Here is a 23624-nt window from a genome sequence, read left to right as displayed (position 1 = left end):
CATCACTGGCTTTTCCTTCTACCACTTCTATTCCATGTGCTGGGTGCATCTGTGTGCTTGCGTATACACACACACACACACACACACACACACACTCTTTTTTTTTTTTTTAACAGAAATCAAATTCTGTTTTATCCACTGGAAAGCATTTTGGCATGACTAGGAATAGGGAGCTATTTTTTCCCCTAGAGGACAAATTAAATTTGTTTCAAAAGACAAATACATTACATTTGAAACAAGTATAAAATGTGTCATGCCTTCAAGGGATTTTAAGAAAGTTTAGCAAGTGACACATCAATGGGAAAATGAACCTAAAATCTTTTGAGATTATCTTTACTGGAAAGATAAAGGGAAAGAAAAATATAGATATAAATATATATAAATATATGTATTGTTATCGGACATAGGGGAACAAAACTGTTGCTTATGGGTATTATTACTAGTGGCCAGGATGTGTGAAGTCTTAAGTTTAAATGTTTGAAAATAAATGTTCCTTAAAGAATTATGCCCTAACATGTTTTTTCTTATCAGTTTGGCACCTTTTCCTGTTTTGTTTTGAGTTGGTTTCCAGTCGTTTTCTTGTTCTTATATTCTACCTCTGTAGCTGCTTTTAAAATCCTACTTCTTCTGCCATATCCTTTGCTTACGGACTAGTTGTTGACCGTTTAAATATTGGAGATGCTCTTTATTTGTCTGGGAGAGTGCATCATTTAGCATTGGGATTCATTGACTTTATTTAACCCTGGACCCTTGTAGTTTATGAAAGACTGCTGATTTCTGTGTTCATATGCCAGGTTCTTGACCTCTGTCAACCACTACTTCATCTATGTTTATCCATTTTAATTGTAGACACTGTCTTTTGTTGCTTCTCAGACTTAGTTTCGGAAAGTGGAGGAAGTGGTTCCATCTCCTAAGATAATCTGTACAGCAGTAGGTTTCAAGTCAAGGATCAAACCGAAAAGGGTTCCATGATACATTAAAAGTATAGAATTATATATAGAAAGAACCCATCCTATTCATTGCTAGTAAAGTAATAACTTGTGCTATATCATCTTTCTGTTGTTGAAATATCCTATTATATTTGGTAGAATTAAGCATACACCCTTTTTAGCACCCTCTCCTGTTTAAAATTTCCTGCTATTTTTTTTAATAAGTAGAAGACTTAAACATGCCTAACAGAAAATGTATTAATTCAATGTAAAAATATTGTCTAGCCCTCTATACCTATTTATTGAGGGCCTGTTGTCAAGCATTGCCCTTGATACTAGGAATACTAAAACCTAGCTTCTTTCTTTCAAGGAAGTGGCAAGAAACATGCAATTAGAATACAAGGTACTAAGTCCTGTAAGAGCCTGCATTTGTATAGCGCAATATATTTTGAGCCTCACCTCAAAAATGTCATTTTACAGGTGAGAATATAGAACGTTAAGGCTTATGTGATTTGCTCAAAGTGGACAGGCTAGTAATTGGTGGCACTCTACCAAGAACTCAGGTAGCACACTTTCCCAGTTCATTATTCTGTACTGCCTATCTGTGACATAGTCTAATCCAGCTCTACCCCTCTGCATGTATGAAGAGCACATGCTAAATATTTTTACATATAGCTCTAGAAATAACCTCCTTGCTTTTTGAATAAACCTAATTTAATGTTAAATTGTTTTGCAAAATTTGTCCAACACAGATATTATATCCTTTTTTGTGGAGTTGCAGAGGTGGTAATTGATATGTCTGAGATGGATGGATTAAGTAACTTTGTCTTCTGATTAGTAATACAATGTTCCATACCTGCTTATACACTAAATAGCATTTTATGCCTTATTCTTTCCTTAATGCTTGAATGCTTCATACTTGGAATCCTTTCTATCCTGGAAGTCATTTTATAATTTCTCTGCTGTTTAGATGACATTGAAACTGTGATTTTTTACTACATAATTGAAAGGACAGAATCTGTATCACAGCTCCTTACTGGACCAGTTTATAGTGGCTAGCATCACTCAAGTACCATTCCTAGATCTGGGCAGGAGGGTCTTCTGCCCAGGGCCTCATGCTTTAGAGGGTCTTGCTGAGCCTTTTTTTTCAGCTGAGTTTGTCCCTACCAGCTGAGGAGTTGGTGGGGCCTTGGGGACGTGCCCACCCTGAACCTGTGTGGCCTTCTAGACCATTTTCCTTGTACTCAGGAGCCCAGAATTAGTTGACCAGATGGCTGGGAACCAGCTTCCATGACTTGTGTGAGTCTCTTTCCTCATCCATCCACTGGAGGGCGAAATGCACTACTGGTATACCTACCCCTAGACCTTGAGGGATCGCTGTAGGCATCTATGGCCCATGGATGAGCTGTAGACCAAATTACAGACACACATTGTTTTAGGGCTTTTGCATTAGCTATTCACATTGCCTGTAATATTTTCCTTGAGACATTTATATGGCTGGTTTCTTAATATTCAGGATTCTATTAAAATATCACATCTTTCAAAAGAGACCTTTCTTGACCACCTTACCTAAAATAGCCCCCTCCTCCATAATCACTCTCAACCACCTTACATGGTTTACTTTTTGCACCCTTTAACACTATGAAAATCTATTATATAATCTTTTATTTATTTACATGCTTATGGTCTAACTCCCAGTGGAATGGAAACTGACTGGAGACAGGAAATTGGTTATTTTGCTCACTGCCATTTTGTAGCATCCAGAACAGTGCCTGCCACATAGTAGGTACTTAATATAATATTTTTGGAGTGAATAGAGAAATGAAAGAAAAGGCCTTGGTGGGGGGAATAAATTTTACTGCTTTAACTGGATGTAACCGTTCATTTTTCCCTTTCATACATCATCTTAGCAGAAATGGGGAGGAAAAAAACTAGACAACACATTAGGAAATTAAATTAGAAGTGTGCAAATAATAGTGGAATAGTTTAAGGGAATAAATATAACTTTAATTCTCTAAAAGTAAGTAATACAGTTAGAACCATAATGCCATGAGTTTTTCATGATACAAAATAGAACATGATTAAATTGATGACACATTTAAAAATATAGGGTTCTCTTGGAGAAAGCCAGCTAATTATAAAATTTTAGGACAGTTCAAGTTTTTCACTGAGGCCTACATTGTCTTCTATTACCCTCTTCTAAACATATGTGCAGTGTTTATTTCACAACTTTCTTCTCAGTGACCTTTCAAAATTGTATTATTCCTCATATTCCTGACTAGATGATTCTTTAACATAAACCTCTGATGTCTGCAGTCATTAAACAGGATTCAGTGTGCCTATCTCAAGGAAGTCAAGTGAAAATTCTCCTTCAGATAAACAATAATGCTTATTTTGTTCACAAGTAGCCCTCTGAAATAAGCAGAATTCAAACAATTATGGTTTTTTTCTTCAAAAAGAGTGATCAAATCAAATAACAATGTCAGTATTTAGTAACTCACTGATTACCAGTTAGTGAGCAAAATTTAAAGACTGTTATACCCTGAACGCATACTTTTACTAGATTCTCTGATTCTCTCAATGATTACCTCTGATTTCTTGATCAGAATTTTAGAAAACTTTTGGGATATGTTGGCTTCAGATTTTAAGGTTTGGAAGTAGCTTGTCAGTGCCAAATCGTCTCCATCAATCCCTTACTTCCAAAGGAAAAAATTACACGGCCGATATGTACTTAACTAGTACTTCTTGTTTGTTTGTTTTCAAAGTCAGAGAAGAAAACAGAGGGAGAAATCTCTTCATGCTCCTTTCCCCCATTTTGTCAAAGCTGATCAAAAAAGAATATGAAAGATGGAATCCCACATATTTTATTTGCTGGCGTCTGCTTCATCAAATCACGAAAGTAATAATATATTTACTATGTTCCTTTCTAAATATTAATCTTGCATCTGCACAGAATGACTTAAGATCATCTGTCCACAGGAGCACCTATCTCACCTCTGTATTGTGTTTAACACAGACTTTTCATTCCCAGTCACATCAGAGAGTAGACCACATACATCGACAAAAATTTCAAAGCCAAAAGAAAGAGAGTAGAGAGCATATTTAGTCTGTCTTCTATCATTTTACAGATGAAGGAAGCCCACGAAGATTTTGCAAGGTCACACAGGTGGCTGGTGGCACATCTGAGATTATAAACCAAGTTCCCCAAATTCCAACCACGTCTCTTGGTTATTTACCCACCTTTTCTCAATACTGGCCATGTTATAACATACTACAAAACCATCTAAGGTACTTTTTACATACTGTTTTTCTCATTATTGCTTTTAAAATATGTTGTAATTTAGGCATTTGGTCACATTTGATACCGTTGGATTACATTAATAGTAACCAATGGAACATGTTAAATTAAAGGAAATTTAAAATTGTTTGTATAGGTGACATACTCACATAGTTCAAAAGTAACAAGGTATTAAAGGGCCTACAGTAAAATTTTTCCCTCGTATTCCTGCATCTCAATCACCTAGTTATTTCCCCAGAAAGCAACCAGTGTTATCAGGGTTTTTTGTGTACAGCAGTTACCTCAGAGAGGTGCAAAAATTGTAGTATCTTTTGGAGACTGTTCGTACCTTCCTTTTTTTTTTCATTTTAGGCTACATCATGGAGACTATTCTCTGTCAATACATAAAGCCCACTTCATTATCTTTTATGGTTGCATTGTGCTCCATTATATAGATATGTCGTTGTTTGTTTAATTAATCCCTATCAGTGTATATTCAGGTTGTTTATTACTTTCAGTTATTACTAGAAGTGCTTCAATAAATAACCTTGTATATTTACATGTGTTAATAAAAATGTAGGGTAGCAGAAAGTAACACAACGTTGTAAATCAACTATACTTAAATAAAATATTTTTTGAAAATGTAGGGTAAATTTCTAAAAGTAGAATGACTTATTTTAGGAATTTTGTAGGTAATGTCCAGTTACTGTCCATAGAGTTGTATAGATTTACATTCCCATCCCCATTATATGAGGATGACTATTTTATCATTTCTCCCTAGTAGTATGGCATCAGTATTTAGAATGTTTATATCTGAAAGGTGAGATGTGAAAAGCCGTATCTTGGTGTGGTTTTAATTTGGTTTTTTGTATTTATATGCATGAGGTTAGGCATGTTTTTATATGTTTAAGAAACTTGATTTACCTTTTTGGAGATTATTGTACTCTTCTCTTTTGCCTGTTTTCCTATTGAATTTTTCTCTTACTGATTGTAGGAACTCTTTTTTTTTTTTAATTTTAATTATTTATTTTTTTGGCTACCTTGGGTCTTCGTTGCTGCATGTGGGCTTTTTCTAGTTGCGGCGAGCAGGGGCTACTCTTCATTGCTGTGTGTGGGCTTCTCATTGTGGTGACTTCTCTTGTTGCCGAGCACGGGCTCTAGGCACGTGGGCTTCAGTAGTTGCGGCACACGGGCTCAGTAGTTGTGGCTCGTGGGCTCTAGAGCGCAGGCTCAGTAGTTGTGGCGCACGGGCTTAGTTGCCCTGTGGCATGTGGGATCTTCCCGGACCAGGGCTCAAACCCATGTCCCCTTGCATTGGCAGGTGGATTCTTAACCACTGCGCCACGAGGGAAGTCCCAGGAACTCTTTATATTTGAGGGAAAGAGCCTTTGTCTATGGTAGCAGCTATAAATGTTTCTCTAGTTTGTCTTTTACCTTGTTTATGAAGTAATTTTTGCCACGCCAAATTTATGTTTTCTGTATTTGAATGTATCCATTTTTCCAAATCACTTTTGTGGTTTTTATTATACTTAGACAAGCATCATCCACTCTAAGGTTATTTTTCAAAATTTCCTTTGTTTCTCATGGGACTTATATGGGTTTATTTGTTTACTTTTACTTTTAAATATGATTCATTTGGAACTGATCCTGATTAAGATGTGGGAATGGTTTTAATTTTATTTTTTTCCCCAGTTGGTTCATGTTTCAACATCATTTATAAAGTAATCTGTTTTCCCCATTGCTTTAGGATAGCAGCCTTATCATATACTATATTCTTACATATTTTCTGTCAGTTTCTTGAATTTCCATCCCATTCCATTGATATATCAATACCTGTAGACATTTGCTATCAGTATGTGTTTCAGTTACTAGCTTTAATATATTTTAATATCTAAAGGGCTGATTTCTCCTCACTGTGGAGATACTACATATTTTTTAAATTTCAGTTTTATTGAGGTATAATTGACATATAAAACTTGACATGTTGACGTGTACCTTGAAGTGTAGGACACTTGAAGTGTACCTCAGTTTGATTTGATATATTTGATCTATTGAAAGTATCCCCCCATCTAGTTAACACATCCATCACTTCACATGTTTATCTTCTTTTTTTTTTTTTGGTCAGAACATTTAAGTTCTACTCTCTTAGCAAATTTCAATTATACAATATAGTGTTATCAGCTATAGTCACCATGTTATTCATTAGATCCTCAGACCTTATTCATCTTACAGCTGTAAGTTTGTACCTTTTACCAACTTCTCCCTATTTCCCCCACCCCCAGCCCCTGGCAGCCACTTTTCTACCTTTTTTTTATGAGTTTTGACTTTTGTTTTTAGATTCTACATATAAGTGATACCATGCAATATTTGTCTTTCTTGGGATAGATACCATAATTGGTTTTCTGTTTATATTTATATGATAACTTACATAATGTAGATTCATAGGCTATAGCATCCTCTTTTCTCTGATTGCTGACAAATTTCCTTCCCTGTGTGTATAGTGTCAGAAAGTTGGTAAATTCCAAAATCATGAGATATGAGTTCAGCTGAGACTGTGGGTAGGCTTCCCATAATCATCAATTAACGTGCTTTGCTTGACAAATGAAACGGATGAAAGAGAACATGTTTAGACAAAGATTCTGAAGTGGCAAATGCCCACTGTTCATGTGGACCACGTAGGCAGGTGAGCTCTGTGAGTAGAGGGAGGGGCTGTCCTTAACACCCCCTACCACACAGGTGGCTTAACTAATGGAGGCTAGATTGATTTCAGAGGTCTAAAGGTTTTTATACTCTGGCTTAAATGTAGATCCGTAATATATAGGAAATAGAACTTTTAGAAGTTAAACCAGTGAGGGAAAGCACACAGTTTTCCTTTTTTCCTGGGCTGACCATAGTTTTATGAAAATGAATTTCTAACTGGTTTTTCTTCGCACTGGGCTTCTTGGCAAGAAGTGAAATCTGTATAATGCATTACCTCTGAGCTTTTTTTTTAAGGTCTCAAGGACAGACATATGGATAATGGTTTAAAAATATAAATATGCTCTTTCCAGTCATAGAAATCTTCAGACCCAAGGGGTACTTTTCCCGCTTTCCCCAAAATGTAGGGCTATAGACTCATACTCGTAAAGCACCAAAACAAAATACATGGTATCTGGCACTAAAAAAAAACAACTGTACTTTTCTTGAGTATTGCAGCCCTGTGATCAGACAGAGTGACTTATAGTCAAATGTAGATGCCAACTTGCTGTGCTATCTTCTAGCCACTGAACCCTGTAACCAAGCATTTTTGTTTGGTAAAATTACAGAAGAGATGGTGTTTGGTGAGGTATTTTGTTCTATTTTAGTACCTGTAGTTCATCTGGGAAAATGGCTGTCACTTGGTTTTCTCACATACTTATCCCATTTGTCCATTTGTGCGTGTGTGTGTGTGTGTGTGTGTGTGCGCTTGCGCGCACACATGTAGGGAGAAGTGCATACTTACAGTGTCATTGTAGAGACAGTTATCCACCCTACCCTATTGTAGACTTGTTCTGAGCTTAAGCCGTCTCTTGATTGAGTCCACACGAGATTTGACACCTTCTGATTTGTGAACACATATATGTTGGCAGTTCAGGATTTATGGAGGCTCTCTTAGGAAAGATCACTGCCAATATATAATTAGTTTGAAAAGCATTTGGTCTAAACAGATCTGCAGCCTTCTTTTACCAAGTGTGCAAATATGAACTAGTTCCATCTTATTGGGATAAGTCTTAAGAGACAGTACTATAAGGACTGTAAATGTAATTTGCATAGTCAAAATTGTCATAAATGGTCTAATTAGTATAGTGATAGTTCCTGCATCACATGTCATTCATGAAGATAATGACATTTTTATGAAGTGGAAAATTGTAGAATAATTGCTAAATATTCCTTGATAAAATTAGGTCCATCAAAGGCAAAGATTATTCTTAGTCATCTTTAAATTCCCAGTACAGTGTCTGGTATTGAATAAGCACTTACTGCATATTGAATGAATAAATGACTTTATGAAACTCATTCCTTAGAAAGATTGTTTGAAATAAAGAGATTAAAATGTTTTCTGGAAATAGACAAAATACATGCACGCTCATGCTTGCTGCTCCACTTTGATTGAGAAGGAAATTGATTTTGTTCTGTATTTTTAGAAACATGGTCACTTTAAAAATTACTCTCTTCATTTAAAAAAATTACACACATTTTTAATGCCCCATTAGTTTCAGTGTGATTTCTAAATAGCAGTCTCTTCGAGTAAAGAAAAAACAAGATCCTTATTAGCTTGCCTGACAGCTATTGTCCAATAGTTTAAAGAAATAACATGTAATACCTTTTATCCAGTGTGCACACGTGTGTGCATGTGTGTGTGATGTAGAATGATTCAGTGCCACTGAGTCACTTGGTCTAGATTAATTAAAGCAGGAACAGAAAACTTTCATTTTCCAGTATATTATTTTTCATTTATTGACTTTTCTCTGTACTGATAATTTTGCTTAAATTATCTAGCAGAAAATGCACATATATGATGCTTAGCTGTGGTCCAAATCATAAATAGATCTTATTTGGGAGGCTGTGTGATTCTGTTTGCCTTGTTAGTGATGTAACTAAGAATTCACTATTTAAATTCATCTTGCATACCAATCTTCTTGTTGAATAATATTTCCCAATATGAGAATGATAGAAATTTATTAGTTGGGCTTTTGGCCTTAGTACCTTATTTATGCATTTTGAGCTTGTTAATTGGTCCTTTAGTATTCCTTCTCCTCCAGTAATCTTTGAAGTAGTCAAGAGAGGTTCTGAAATCTTTACTGAATGGATGGGTATGGAATCACAGATCATAGTAGTGGGCCACAAAGTCTTCCTCCCCCCCACCAGTTTTTAATTCCTTTGTGGAGAGTAGAGATACATGGTGGAAACATTTTAGAGTATTACAACGGAATTAGCTGTGGCCAGAAGAAATCAAACAAAGAGAATTTAGGAACAAATGGTAGAATGCCACCGGGCTGATACTGTATCTGAGATGCTCCGTTCAAAATGAAACATGCTTATTCTTATATTGCCATAATGATTAACTGTTTTTAAAAGTACCCCCATTCATACCCATACCATTTAGCTTACAATTCTGTATTAAACTCAAAGTTCCCGGTTGCTTTTTAAAAACTAATTGTGGCTAAATGTTAAGACTTTCTCAAATGTAGAGGGTTTGAATTTTGGAGCTGACAGGGAACGTATGGCTCAGACAGTTGAGTGACTTCTCCAATTTTGTACCAGAGACGAGTCTAGGGCTTTGGTTTTCTGATTACCTGAATAGTGCTTTTTCCACCACTCTGTTATAGACAGCCATTTTTTAAAAAAAAATTTGTGATCCTAGAGCATTTGGTCCGAGGATGATTCTCTTAATTTGATGTGTAATCCCAGACCATTTAAAATTTTTGATATAAACTGTGGCCTGTGGGCCAAATCCAGCCTCCCACCTATTTTTATACATCAAGTTTTATTGGAACATAGTCACACCCATTTGTTTATGTGCTGTCTATGGTGTTACAATGGCAGAATGAGTAGTTACAACAGAGATTGTATGACCTGCAAAGCCAAAGATATTTATTAACTGGACCTTTAGAGAAGTTTTCTAGCCCTTAGTATAAGGTCAGGTTGAATAAATTAGCTTTAAAAATTAACACTATCAAGTTGCAATAAGTTGGGAGTAAAGTATGCTTTCTGAAAAAGCTAAAGGGGTGAGCATGTTGTTGAGAAATACGAATGATCTGTTGTAAAAGACTACAAAGCCTACCTGCATTAAAGATAAAATAGAACCAGGTTTCTAGGGCATCTCTATGCGCTGGAGATTCTAGTTGCCAGAATGAAACCTGTGCCTTAAACAGAACTGACTCCAGATGGAAATGTCCCAGACTGTCATTTATGTTGTGCTAACCCTGATGGAACTTGAACACTCACCAAATGTCCTTCTTGGCAGGTGGAGTGGATCCAACAACAAGTGGTAAAAAAACGGACCAAGAGGGATTATGACTTTAGCCACGCCCAGTCCACTTACTTCAATGATCCCAAGTGGCCAAGCATGTGGTATATGGTGAGTTTGCCTGGCCTGGGGCCACGGCGTTCTGTTCTGTGTTGTGCAGGGATTGTCTGTTAGGACTGGGAGGACGCAGAAACAGCGGCCAGAGACTTTGTCCTGTGTCAAGATGGAGATTGATGGCCTGTGATGTTTTCTGGATCTTTTTTGAACTTAGCTCTCTAGGTCTAAGGAGAAAGAAGGGAGTTATGATTCTGAAGCTATTTCTGTTTGAGATCTTACTCTGTGTGGTAGCTTGGTAAGTTTGGGCGAGAAGATAGAAAAATATACTAAGGGCAGACACCCCGAGACCTAGCAATAGTTATGTTCACCTCTGTTACTCATCTACTCCACCCTGGAACCAGCCTGGTTAATGGTACTGGTTCATGGAAATCATTGAAATGACTTTGCGAGTAGGTAACAGATTCCTGACTTTAGTTGTCTAAATGTGCCTTCTCACTTTGGGTAACAATTTTTAAAACTAGACTAGGGAAAAAGCAGTTGAAAAGTATTTGACTTGTAGCTAGTTCATTGCTTCAAGCAAAAACTTGCAGTGAGGGAAATTTAACATATTGGGAAGAGTGATCTAGAAATTCAGTTGATGTCGCCTTTGAAAATATATTGACACTTCTCTAGTCTTAGGGTTTTATATTCATGATACCTGAGAAATTGATTAGAATATGTTACTTATTCTTAATCATGAAATTCATATGTTACCTATTTGCTCTATAATCTGCAAAAGACCTTAACTTTTCTCTTTTTTGAAAATCTTTATTGCAAATTGTCGCCATAGTTATCTCCTCCAATCTACCTTGTTTTTTGCACTCCCTGACCCTGCTTCTCTACGAATCCATTGCATTCCACATACTTGTCTGATGCTTTTCTGCCTCCTTGCATTTCATTCCTTCTGCCCAGAGTGGTCTTTTGCCCTTCCCCACATCCTCGGTTCAGTATTGTCCATCCCTCAGAGCCCACACCCAAGGCTGACTGTTTCATGTCTCCCATGTCCTCACCTGTCCGTGTTTGTCCTTCCTCTGCCACTCCTGGCATCCTTCCCTTGGCACTTTGTTTCATAGTTGTTGTATTTTTAAATCTGCTCTGTTACTTTGGGCAGGGGGTCACTTATATCCTCCCATCTGAGAATCTAACCTAGCACCTAGCAACGCTAGGAATTTGTGTTTATTTGGACATGGGTGAATGTAGCTGGCGTTTCTCCCAGTTTCCCTTTTCTTAGTCTTACCTGGAAGTGGAAGGTTGTGGAAAGATTTTGGACCCCAAACAGAATTTTACACAGAGAACTCTGTGTAAGAAGGAAGGAGCCATAAAGCTAAGTTCAAAGGGAGGTGGGACGCTAAACAGCATTTGAGTAGAAATCACCTGAGGGGACAGTAAGACATTTGACAGCTTATTAGCTCCAAGACCAAGAAAGAGTGAACCACAAGGGAAGGCATTAGAGGGAGCGTTGGCAGGAGCTAAGGAGCTTTGTCTGTGCTGACAAGATGATAAGGATGTAATGGGATTAAGAGATAGGATGCAAGCAAAATCCCCCTACACCCCTGCTTATAAGGCTGGGGGGAGTGAGACCCTCTTTGCCTTACGTATCTTTTTGCAAGAAAGAACCAAATTGCCGTCTGCACATGTCCCACTGGACAGTGGAAGTGTACAGCAGCTTCCCTCTACCCTCTCACCACTCCAGCAGGGCAGGTTGGGCTGTCGTAGGAGCCACGGCCAAGGTGACACCAAAGGTTTCAGTGCTTATAGAGTGAGATACCCTCACTCCCAGGAACCACTGCCATTTCTTTGGAAATTCTCTTATGATGTAAGGAAAGGGTGAGAGGGAAGAGCTTCTGTTCGGCCATTTAAAATACTGGATGTTTTTCAACACGTTTGATGGTAATAATTCAAATAGGTAACATTCGTCGAGCACTTAGCACATGCCAGGCAATGTGCTCATACTTTATTTGTGCTAATATTTTTCTAATGTAGTGTGAACAAAAGTGTGCATTAATATTGGCCCCGTGTTATAAGAGTGAGAAATCTGAGGCTCATAAAATGTAGGCCATTTGCCTAAGATCACCCAGCCTGAGAGCAGTGGAGCAGAGTTGCCAAACCAGCCCGATTGATGGGAGTCCAGGGGATTAAAGTGGCATCCTATCCCCATCCTTCTACTATTTACAAGCACCGTCATAAGGAAGACACTACTCCAACCCTCCAGGAACTTCTAATCTATCCATGGAGAAATAGCTGAAATACAAGGCAGAATGGCGGGTGCCATGTAGGATGGGCAAAGTATCTTGGGGACAACCAAAATACTTCAAAACTTCCTATTACATACATACTCTTCCCTTAATGAAAGGGGTGGGAAATAGGTTACACACCATATGTTTATCTGTCAAGGAGTGGTGACAGAATAGGAGTCAGAACTTCAAATCTGCAAACATGGATTCAAATCCCCATTATTTCACTTGCTACGCCCACGATTGAATCAGTTAAACTCTCGTCAGCTATAAGAGTATCCAGCTCTTACGTATGAGTTAGCTATTGCTGCATAATAAATTACAGAGCTTAGTTTTTAAGACAGTGATCTTCTGGGTTCTGTGGGTCAGGCATTCAGACAGGGCCCAGTGGTGACGACTTCTCTGTTCTGTGATGTCTGGGGCTTCAGCTGGAAGACTCAAAGCTATGACTGGAGCTGGAGGGTCCACTTCTAAGGTGGCCTAGTCACGAGGCTGGTTCCTCTCCACGTGGGCCTCACCGTGGGGCTGCTTGAGTGTCCACCTGGCTCCATGGCTCCGTCTTCCCCCAGCGCAAGTGATTCAAGAGGTTGTGTCAAGAAGCGGTGACGTCTTTTATGATCTAAGCTCAGAAGTCGCAGTTACTTCTGTAATCTTCTCTTGGCCACATGTGTGAACTCTGATTCAGTGTGTGAGGGAACTACACAAGCATGTGTATACTACTAGGAGGGAAGGATGGTTGGGAAGCTTGTTACCATAATGAAATGAAATACTGCACGGGAAGCCTTTAGCACACTGCCTGACACTAGAAAACTCTCAGTAAATTATAATTGTTATTATTCTTCTCTTTTTAATTACAGTACATGCTGTTTTCTTTTTATCTGTTGTTTTCATTGCTACTAGTCGAAGGGGGGTGTGATCACATGTGCAGTGGGCATCCTTCAGAGCGCTCTGGCGACATGTCAGTGACACAGTTGGGGAAGGTGCTGATTTCCTTCTTCCTTTTTCTGAGCCCTTGGTCCTGCCGCAGTGTTTCTGAGGGCTGCTTGGTGAGCCGCCATAGGGTCCTACCCTCAGCTCGTTAGCCTGGGCCTGGTCCTGTCAGTCTATATTTATCACAGGAGAACAGAGATTAAAGAATGGCATGAAGTGTGCCTGAGTGTCTCTTTTAATTAATTTAAAAGCTTTGCCCCTGTCACTCCTCCCCTTGGAAATGGTATGTGAAACCATTATGTCTAGCCTTGAGGCTTGGGCAGTATATTCAAGGAAAGGTATATATACAAGAGTTTGTTATGGAGATGACAGCTGTCTAATTACTCCTCTGACCTGGAACACTGTGCTCAGGCTTCCAGGAGTTGGGAGGCTCTAGGCGTAGAAACAGAGCTCGCTCCTCATTGCGCTGACAGACTCTAGCATCTCCTCTTTGTCAGGATGGTGGCAAGCACTGAGGATTTAGGAAATCGTGCTTCCTAAGAAGACCAGTAACGCAGGAGAGGAATATATAAGTGCCAATGAAAGTTTGCTGGGCCAACGACTCCTCCCTAAACGTTTCTCTGGGATCGTGTGCATACACCCAGCTCCATGGGCTTTGGGTTGTAATTTTTGCTTGTAGATTTGCTTCTTCCATTAAAATGTCCAGAGTAGTTTTTAATGGATATCCAAGCTCGGGTCCCACTACCAGAGATTGTTATTTTTGGTAGAGAGGAGGGCTCAGGCAGTAGGATTTCATCAGAATTCCCTGGTGATTCTAGTATGCAGCCAGGAGTCGTGAGTTACTCACTGCCTGTGTCTGTGGTAAATGCTCAATAAATGCTAATCAAATAATAGATGAGTAAACTTGGACATCTGTGATCATGTAGAGAAAATAATTGCTCACGTTTATTGAGTCTTTGTCAAACATTTTGCCAGATTTTACATGTATAATATTATCTTATTGCCAGTGTTCCAGTGAGCTGGGAACCGTTATTGTCTTCATTTTACACTGAGGAATAAAGCAGAGACAAGTTAAGTAACTTGCCCAAAGTCACACTCTTTACCAGGGGCAGATCCTGGTGTTCAAATCCGGTCACTCTGACTCCAGAGGCTAGACTTCCAACTTCCGAGTCCCTGGACCTCATACTAGCTGGCATCAGAATCACCTGGAGGGATTGCTGCCCACCCCTCTCACGCCCCCCAGCGGAGATTTGGGAATTTGCATTTCTAACAAGTTCCCAGTTGAGCTGATGCTGTTTGACTCTCAGGACTGCTTTGAGATCTCCGTGCTCTATCATATTTTCAACAGGAGGTTTATGTGAACACAGCTGGCCTCCATCTTCCCATTATCAGTTGGAGGAAGAAGAGCTTTTTAAAAACTTATGAGACACTTTAAAGTGCACTCGGTTGATTTAATTTGTTCCTCTTGATCTTATACCTTTTTCTTACAAAATTTTCTATTTGAGAAGCTGGCAGCTTTAATATAAAAAGATATTTTCACTTTACTTGCACTGATTGAAAAATATCCTTGGCTTATATAGTCTTTCAAGATGTTCCACAGACAAAGGATATCTGATAGGAAAGGTTGTGAAGATTTGGCCAAGTCTTTGGGAACTCAGTGTAATAGACATGGATTTAATGTACCCAGCTGGTATAATGGACCATTTTGACCCCCTGAAGAAAATTCAGTTTGACTCTAGAGATAGCAAGCCTAAGTAAGATGCCTCCTCAAGGGTCTGCGAATGCCAATTGAGCAAATTCAGGGAGTTAATTTTTTGTAAATTGTTACAAAATATTTAAGACATACAGAAATTTGAAAGAATACCACAAATGCAGGTCCACCCACCCCCAATCTAAGGAATAGAACGTTATGTATACAGTTGAAGCCCGTTGTGAATCCTGTCCTAATAGTGTCCCTTCATCCCTTACAGAGTTACGGCAGATGCTGCATTTGAAATCGGGGGTGGGGGGTGGGGGGAGTTCCCCTTTGTTGGCAGGATGTTTCTCTTTGTGGGAGGGATTATTCAATTTATAGTAGATTTTATATTTTCTGAAGTCATCCTGAAACACATTCATACATGAAATTTGTACTCAGGCTCTTGACAAAGAGTCCCAAGAAGCCAAACTGGAAATGAAACTTGGAGGAAAATATAAGTTTAATAGAATAGCTCTTTTATTCCTTTAGTCATGTAAATATTTTATTGCCTTAGGAACGTGTTTTAGCATTGTACAGTATTTCTTGTCTAACTGTTAAGAACTAATACTGATTTTGGAGAAGCCCATAGTAAAGAACTTAAAAATTTTTTTTTCCTGCCTTATGGAAGGCAAGCTCAATTCCAAAGAGAAAAGCAAAGAAGGCCTTGTGCAGTCTTGCTATTTGATTCTCAGACTGTAGTTGTGAGTATGACTAGTGAGTATTCTTAACACAGAATTTTTTGTAATGAATATTGGGTGGCCTACTTAATATGAATTTTTTAAAGCAGGTTTTAACAAATGGGCTCACTTTTTGATGCACTACCTCAAATTTCATGAAAGCTCTCTGGGTGGTTTCTTTGAGGAAAAAAAATCATATTTGTCGATCAGCAGAGTAAAAATTAGCTGAGTTCGGCTATGCGTGTGAGGTATATCTGCCAAAAACTATGAACTAGCTAGGATAGTAATTGTGAAAAATGATTGTAAGCCACATGGTTCTTTCTCAGCCAACTGGATGGTATTCAGTTCTCCAAGAGTGTGAGGCATTGCTGTTTCTGTGGTTGGCACACATTTTCCTAATGACATACTGTCACTTGACTCTAATAAAATCTGGTGGAGTTTGGGGCATTATTGTCCTGGCAGCTTGGAAATCATCCTTTTATAGCACCCCATTTAGCTGTTTTAATTGAAAATGCAACATGGTGTAAATCTGCAACCATGTGGCCCGTCTTGACGTAAGTAGGAGGGCTTCCGAGAAAGGACGGACTCCAGCCAAGCAGCAAGTGATTTCCTGGTAGGAACTACTGGGGGTTGAGATGTGGTTTTGGTGGACCAGTGTTTGCTTCGAACTAGCTCTGTGTCCCATGGAAAGGTATTTTAGCGCTCTCAACCTTAGCTCATCTGAAAAAAATGAGGAATCTGGACTAGATGCTTTCTTGAGTTCATTCCTGCTTGAACCTCCTCTAGGTCCACATGGCAAGTTGAACTGGAGAGTACATCTTAGAGAGACACATACCACCAGTAGGCCCAGGTCTTGAGTTCCAGCTCAGACCCACCCCGTGAGTTCCTGACTGTTGTATCCCATGCTTTTGTTTCATTACTACTTCAATCTCAGTGTGTCCCCTTGTTGGGGTCCCCAAGGCCACCCCCAGACTTGGTGATTCACTGGGAGGAGTCACATGATTCAGCATAGAGTCATACAGCTATGATTTATTTCAGTGAAAGGATACAGTGCGAAATCAGCAAAATGAAAAGCCACATGGGGTGAAGTTCAGGGGAAAGCACGCTGAAGCTTCTAAGAGACTTCTCTCAGTGGAGTCACACAGAAAGCACTTAATTCCTCCAGCGTGAATTGTGACAACGTATGTGAAATGTTGTCTACCAGGGAGCTCGTGAGGGACTTGGTGCTCAGGGTTTTCACTGGGGGTTGGTCGTGTAGGTACCCAGTGCCTTCCATGTACCCGAATTCCATAATCTCAGAGGCGTTCAGCACAAACCGTATTGTTTGTGTAACCAGTGTAGACGCAGTGAGACATACTTATGAAGAAACGGTGAGAACCCTCCCCAAACCCAAGTTCCCAGATGCCCGCCAAGTGTATCTGGGGAGTCAAACACATGAGTGCCTGAGATGGAATAATGCTCCTCCTTTATGAAAACTTTGTGTTCACTGAATGAATAAATTAACACCAAAGAAAAATACTCATAAGTGATAATTCCAAGAAAAGGCAAACTTGAATCCTAAGTGTAAGTCCATATTTGTTTTACAGCCTGGAAAATCCCAACTGAATGAAAGTTCCTATGAGGCAAATGTTCATTCATGTATGGAATCATTCATTCATTCATATTTAGCAGAGATTTATTTTTTCCCAGTCCTTACAATGTCTTTGACACCAAGGATAAAATAGTAAAAGGTGCTTTCTTTTTTATTTTATTTTTTTACATCTTTATTGGAGTACAATTGCTTTACAATGGTGTGTTAGTTTCTGCTTCATAACAAAGTGAATCAGTTATACATATACGTATGTCCCCATATCTCTTCCCTCCTGCGTCTCCCTCCCTCCCACCCTCCCTATCCCACCCCTGTAGGTAGTCACAGAGCACCGAGCTGATCTCCCTGTGCTATGCGGCTGCTTCCCACTAGCTATCTCTTTTACATTTGGTGGTGTATATATAAGCCCATGCCACTCTCTCACTTTGTCCCAGCTTACCCTTCCCCCTCCCCGTGTGCTCAAGTCCATTCTCTACATCTGCGTCTTTACTCCTGTCCTGCCCCTAGGTTCTTCAGAACCACTTTTTTTAGATTCCATATATATGGTATTTGTTTTTCTTTTTCTGACTTCACTCTGTATGACAGACTCTAGGTCCATCCGCCTCACTACAAATAACTCAATTTCGTTTCTTTTTATGGTTGAGTAATATTCCATTGTATATATGTGCCATGTCTTCTTTATCCATTCATCTGTCGATGGACACTTAGGTTGCTTCCATGTCCTGGCTATTGTAAATAGTGCTGCAATGAATATTGTGGTACATGACTCTTTTTGAATGATGGTTTTCTCAGGGTATATGCCCAGTAGTGGGATTGCTGGGTCGTATGGTAGTTCTAGCTTTAGTTTTTTAAGGAACCTCCATAGTGTTCTCCATAGTGGCTGTACCAATTGACATTCCCTAGACGGTGCTTTCTTTAATGAAGCGTAAGTGGAGCATTTTATGGGCAGAGGTTAGGGTAGTTATAGTCAGTTTGTCTACTCAGTTGATGGTAGTCCACTGAGGGTACCAGTAGCAGAACCCTAACTGGAACTTGCTGAACAGCTCACGATGATTGTGATGATTTCATGTGATTTCATTACCCCATGTGAGGTTTGTGATGAAGTCAGTATATTAGAGGTATTAAGTTAACCTATAATTAACTGGTCAAAGTGCTTCTAAGAGGCCAGTAAAAAATCACTTCAGATAATATTCATTCTTGCCTGGTGCAAATTATTACGACCTTTATTAATTTCCTTGAGCAAGACATAACTTACTCCATACTGGTAGTTTATCTTCTCAGCTTTACTTTCAAAGAGTAAAAGTATGTCTGTATTCTGGCCCTTTGGGTCTGACTCTAACATGATGAAGCGTCTGTTAACATAAAGTTGTTCTCATCAAGCTTTTAGTGATTTTTCTTTAATTAGTAACGCATTTTCTGCTGGAGAGCAGATAGCATTGACCATTGAACTCACTTAATCTGTGGTTGTCTTCTTAACATGTTGATTCAAGTTCTTTTATCAAAGTTTCTCTGAATTCCTCATTTCTTATTTACTTTTCACCCAGTATCGGGATTAGTTCTAGTGATCAAGGCACATTTTTGGTTGATTTTAACATATTTCTCTGCCAATGAGTAGGGTTCTCTTAGTAAGCGCTCCACAAATGTTTATGGATATGAAGTGAGGAGCGAGTTGGTCATTGAGACCAAATTCACAGAACTGAGTTTGGCTTTTCCTGAAAGCTGATGGTGCCTTCAAGTGTCCTGTGTTGAGAATTCAGTTCTAAAGTTATCTGAGAGGAAGGTGTCTGGAATGCTGTTTTTTTCCTTAATTTTGGTTGGCAGTGAACTTGGCTGGGAAGTTAATGGAGTAAGAGCAATAATTCTTAGCAATCCAGGGATGAGAAGAATCAGAAGAAAACGCCTAAATTGCCCAGGGAGGAGAAAGTAATAATCATTTTCAAATAGAATACACATGCACCTCAATGTGATTTTTCCAGTTTCTCAAATGTTAAAAAAAAAAAAAAAAATCCTTGGTAGACAATCTCAGCCTTGGGTATGGGGTTCTAGGCTAGCGATAGGTAATCTAATGTGCAAATGGTATGGGCACCAAGAGCTGCTCCATACCAGATGCAGTCAAATTATACTGAGGCAAGTAGAATAAAACTATAAATTCCAGAAATAGGATTTGATTACTTAATTGCATAGGTCAGAATCAAACTGGGCTCATAATACAAAGATGCTATTCTTTATGGTAGACGATGTGGACAAAGTACAAAATGCATTTACTGATTATTCTTTCCTTGATTAAAAGGAGGAGAACCCGATAAGAAGCCTAATTTCTTCCTTTATGCTAGGAAAAAAAGAAAAACTAGTCTGTTTAGATGGTGTCTATTCAAATATTTGGTACAAAACTTACAGAATAATCTTAAAGACTACTTGGAAGAAATGTAGCTTTGTGGGGCTTTCTTTTCTGTTTTAGTTTTCTGGGGAGGTGAATTGAGTCTCTTGGTAAAAAGCCTACCAGGATAGACGTTCTGATCTAGACATACCAAATTAGCATGTCTGAAGCAAAGAAAAGAAAATTATGCCCAGGTAGCATAGGACTGTGTTCTCCTAATGATCTCTTTGCGTGGTTTCCTGAAATTTAGTTAAATTAGTGTCTTAAAAACTTGATGTTTGGGTTTGTTACCTAGCGATAAAGAAATCATCCTTATCTTTTAGTGAACTTAAAGAAATTCAGCAGGACTCTTAGCAGTAGTAGGTTAAACATAGCAGGTATACATATTTTTTAAATGTCATTCCTATTCTGTAGAAATGTTTTATATGCCCATTCTCATTTTGCTTTCATGCCTGTGCTCCGTAGCCCAGGACCTTCTGCTTCCCATCCATGGACTGTCCAGAAAAACATGCTGTGTATGTTTCTGCAGTTAGTACCTTGAATGTGGTCTTTAAGAAGATACTGAAAAAAAAGAAAACCCTCAAAGGCCACCAGATTGGGATGGGCCTGAAAAATAACTTAATTGAAGCCCTCAGCTCGTGCGCAATACCCACCCTGTATATTTTCAGTCACCAGAAATATACGCTACTCAGACAGCCCTTTCTTTCCATAATGAGCAATTCAGCCCAAAAACACTTCCATGCAGTTTATCAGAAACTTGTATCCCTGTCACTCCACACACACCTGATGGTCTGGATTCCAGGTTGTGTATCACATCTGATCCCTATTTCACCAGCTTTCACTACAAATATTACAGAAAAGCAGGACTAGAAACATTTATAATTGTGGGAGTTTGTCCAAGAAAATGAAAGATTAAGGAGATCCGTAATGATCAAACCTGATACACTCTGGACGAGTAAAAGAAATGTGCAGTGAGCAAATCATTTAAACTAGTCATACACACTAATGAACACTGAATTAGTTCTGTCCTCCCAGGAATTAAGAACTAGGAGTTACCATAGAACGCTCAGTAAAAGCATTAATTCAATGTGTAACAGGAGGAAAATGTAGGAAAGCAACAGGGAATGTAATTCCCACAGAAAAAAGTAAATTGATAATTATTTTATTTATTCAACAACATGTATTGAACTCGTCTTCCGTATCAGGCATAATTCAACCTGCTGGGGATACCTTTGGGACAAAGTGATTTCAAAGGAGAGTGAGTAAGAGGTAACTGAAGTGCACAGAGCATCATGGGCTCAGGAAAGGAGGTCACCCCACCCCAACAGAAATCTTGGTATGGGTGAGCATCTTTGTCATGCAGGCTCCTTGGCAGAGTGAGTGAAGGCAGCTGTTGAGAAGCCCTCACCACAGAGCCTTAAAGAAGAGATAGCTGGCTTGCCGCCTTAGCAAGGGCAACGTGCAGTGTCTGTGGACAGGGCGGTGGGTAGTCTGTAGGCGCTGGCTTGGCGTCCTCTTGGGTCCTGGTGTGCCTAGATGGCAACTGCCTCTCCCTGGATCATCTTGAAATCTGTCATTATCTCATGAGCTCTGTGCTTTGTGCCCTTTGGGGCCTAACATTTTGATTATTATTTTTTTTTAATTTTGCCTGTCATGTTTTACCCCCAGTGTTTTGATAAATATGAAATCTATAGACAAATGGAAAGAATAGTAGGAACATATACACATTCCATTCACCTGGATTTAACCAAAATTAATATTCTCTCTCTCTTTGCACACACACACTTTTTCCCCCTGAATTTTGAAAAGAAGTTGCAGACATGGTAAGAATACACCCCTAAATATTTCAGGATGCTTCTCCTAAGAATGGTATTTTTCTATATAACCAAGGTACCATTCTCACTTCTAAGAAAGTTAACAGTGATCTTATCCAATTTACTGTCCATATTCAGATTTCTCCAGTGGTCACAAAAATATTTTTAATAGATGTGTGCCTTTTGATCCAGAACCTAGCATCATACATTGACATTATTTGTTCTATCGTTTTATCTCCCTTAATTTGGAAGAGTTGCCCTACTGGGGGTGGGGAGTGGTGAGGAGGGGTCTTTCATGTTGATGATTTTGATGAGTCCAGGTTGGTAGTTTGTGAAATAACTCACACTTTGTTATTTGAATGTTTGTTTGATGGTTTTTCAGGACTTTAGAGGAATAAAACGTTTTTGGTGCGAAAACTACCCGGATGAGATGATACCTTTTTCAGTGATTCATATTAGGAGGTAGAATGTTAGAAGTTTCATTTTTGGTGATGTTAAATTTATTTCTTTGGTTGGTTGAGGTATTTGCTAGATTTCTCCATTGTAAAGGTACATTTTAGTTCTCTAATTAATAGGAAATTTGAGGGGTGATAGTTTGAGACTTGTGAATTACCTTGTTTCCTGTCAACTTTTCCCCAAGATTTTAGCACCTATTGCTAATGTCCGCCTAAATTAATCATTAGATCAGTGGTCACAAGATGATGATTTTCTAATTCTGTAATCCCTTCTTCACTCTGCATACCTTTTTAATATCATTATGAGTTCATGTACTCTTTTAAAATGGAATGATTCATTGCTGGCATTATTTGTTTTTTGGTTCTTAACTTGTCCCGTTTGGTTAGTGGGTAACTTTTCAAGTTGACTGAAGAGCCCGTTTGAGAAGACCCCAATCACTTTTTTAGTGCTTAGTGCTTTCTCCTTTATGGCACAACAAAATGTTCACCTTGTATTCTCTCTGCCTCAGACCTAGAAATAGCCATTTCTCTAAGTAGATGGTTTCCTTTATTGAGGAATGATACTTAAAAGTCCAGAGTTTGGTGGTAAGGGTGTCCTTGGTTGTAGCCTCTTTTTCAGTGGATAGAGCTGAGGGATGTATATCTAGAATCCCTAGTGTTACCTTCAATTCCAATTCTAGAGCATGGCTTCTTCTTCTTCTTAGCCCATTTCATATTTCTCTCCCCTCCCCGCTTCGGTGAGAACCATGGTTCTTATCAATATCAACAAATGTACTACTGCACACACAAAAACGTATTGGAATTACTACAACAGTACCACCGACAACCACAAACCTACTTATGTAGAATTCAAGATTTCTTTTTATTCTTAGAATATATCCCACTGAGGCAATACAGTCACACTACTTGAGTCAAAAGTTGCTTTAATAAATGCTTTTTTCCTCTATGATTATGTCATTATTTATATACAGTTAGATAGTTCTGGTCAGTTTTAGAGCTCCTTCCCCCATCATTATATGTTTAATTTTATTACTTTTATTTTGGAATACTTAAAACATATTTATCAAAGTGAGATACAGAGAATACTATAAATGCATTTTTCCATTTTGCTTTTATCACTTAATATACCTGAAAATCACTCCATGTTAGTTCATAGAGATCCTTATTCTTTTTTTTTTACAGCTGTGTTATGGTAGACTTACCATAATTTATTTGACTAGACAATGATGAATGTGCAGTTAGGTTGTTTTCAATATTTTGCTTTTACAAATAACTCCGTACTGAGTAGCCTTGTGCATACATTTTTGTGTTGTTGGAGGTGTATTTTCAGAGTAAATTCCTAGCTGTGGGATTGCTCAGTCAAAAGGTAGAAGCAGATATAGTTTTAATATTAGATCTTGCCTGAACCCCCTCAGAGGGGTCTAGGATAGTTTACATTCCCATCAGCCGTGTTTGAGAGGACCTGCTCCCTTCACCTTGCCCTGTTGTCAATAGGTGCATTTTGGCAAGTTTGATAGGTGAGA

The 23624-nt window shown here is 38.7% G+C and overlaps 1 protein-coding gene across 1 annotated transcript in view; it reads left to right on the top strand.

Annotated features, from left to right (window-relative positions):
- PCSK5 (proprotein convertase subtilisin/kexin type 5) overlaps positions 1–23624 on the top strand; it is a 316125-nt gene that overhangs the window by 70241 nt on the left and 222260 nt on the right. The window contains exon 3 of the mRNA XM_060154957.1: positions 10193–10306. Within this exon, the coding sequence (XP_060010940.1) occupies positions 10193–10306 (114 nt within the window). The remainder of the gene's footprint in view (positions 1–10192; positions 10307–23624) is intronic.

Source organism: Lagenorhynchus albirostris, chromosome 7 (genome assembly GCF_949774975.1).
Source record: "Lagenorhynchus albirostris chromosome 7, mLagAlb1.1, whole genome shotgun sequence".
NCBI lineage: Eukaryota > Metazoa > Chordata > Mammalia > Artiodactyla > Delphinidae > Lagenorhynchus > Lagenorhynchus albirostris.
Note: the sequence above shows the minus strand (reverse complement) of the source record. Positions and strands in the feature narration are given on the sequence as shown.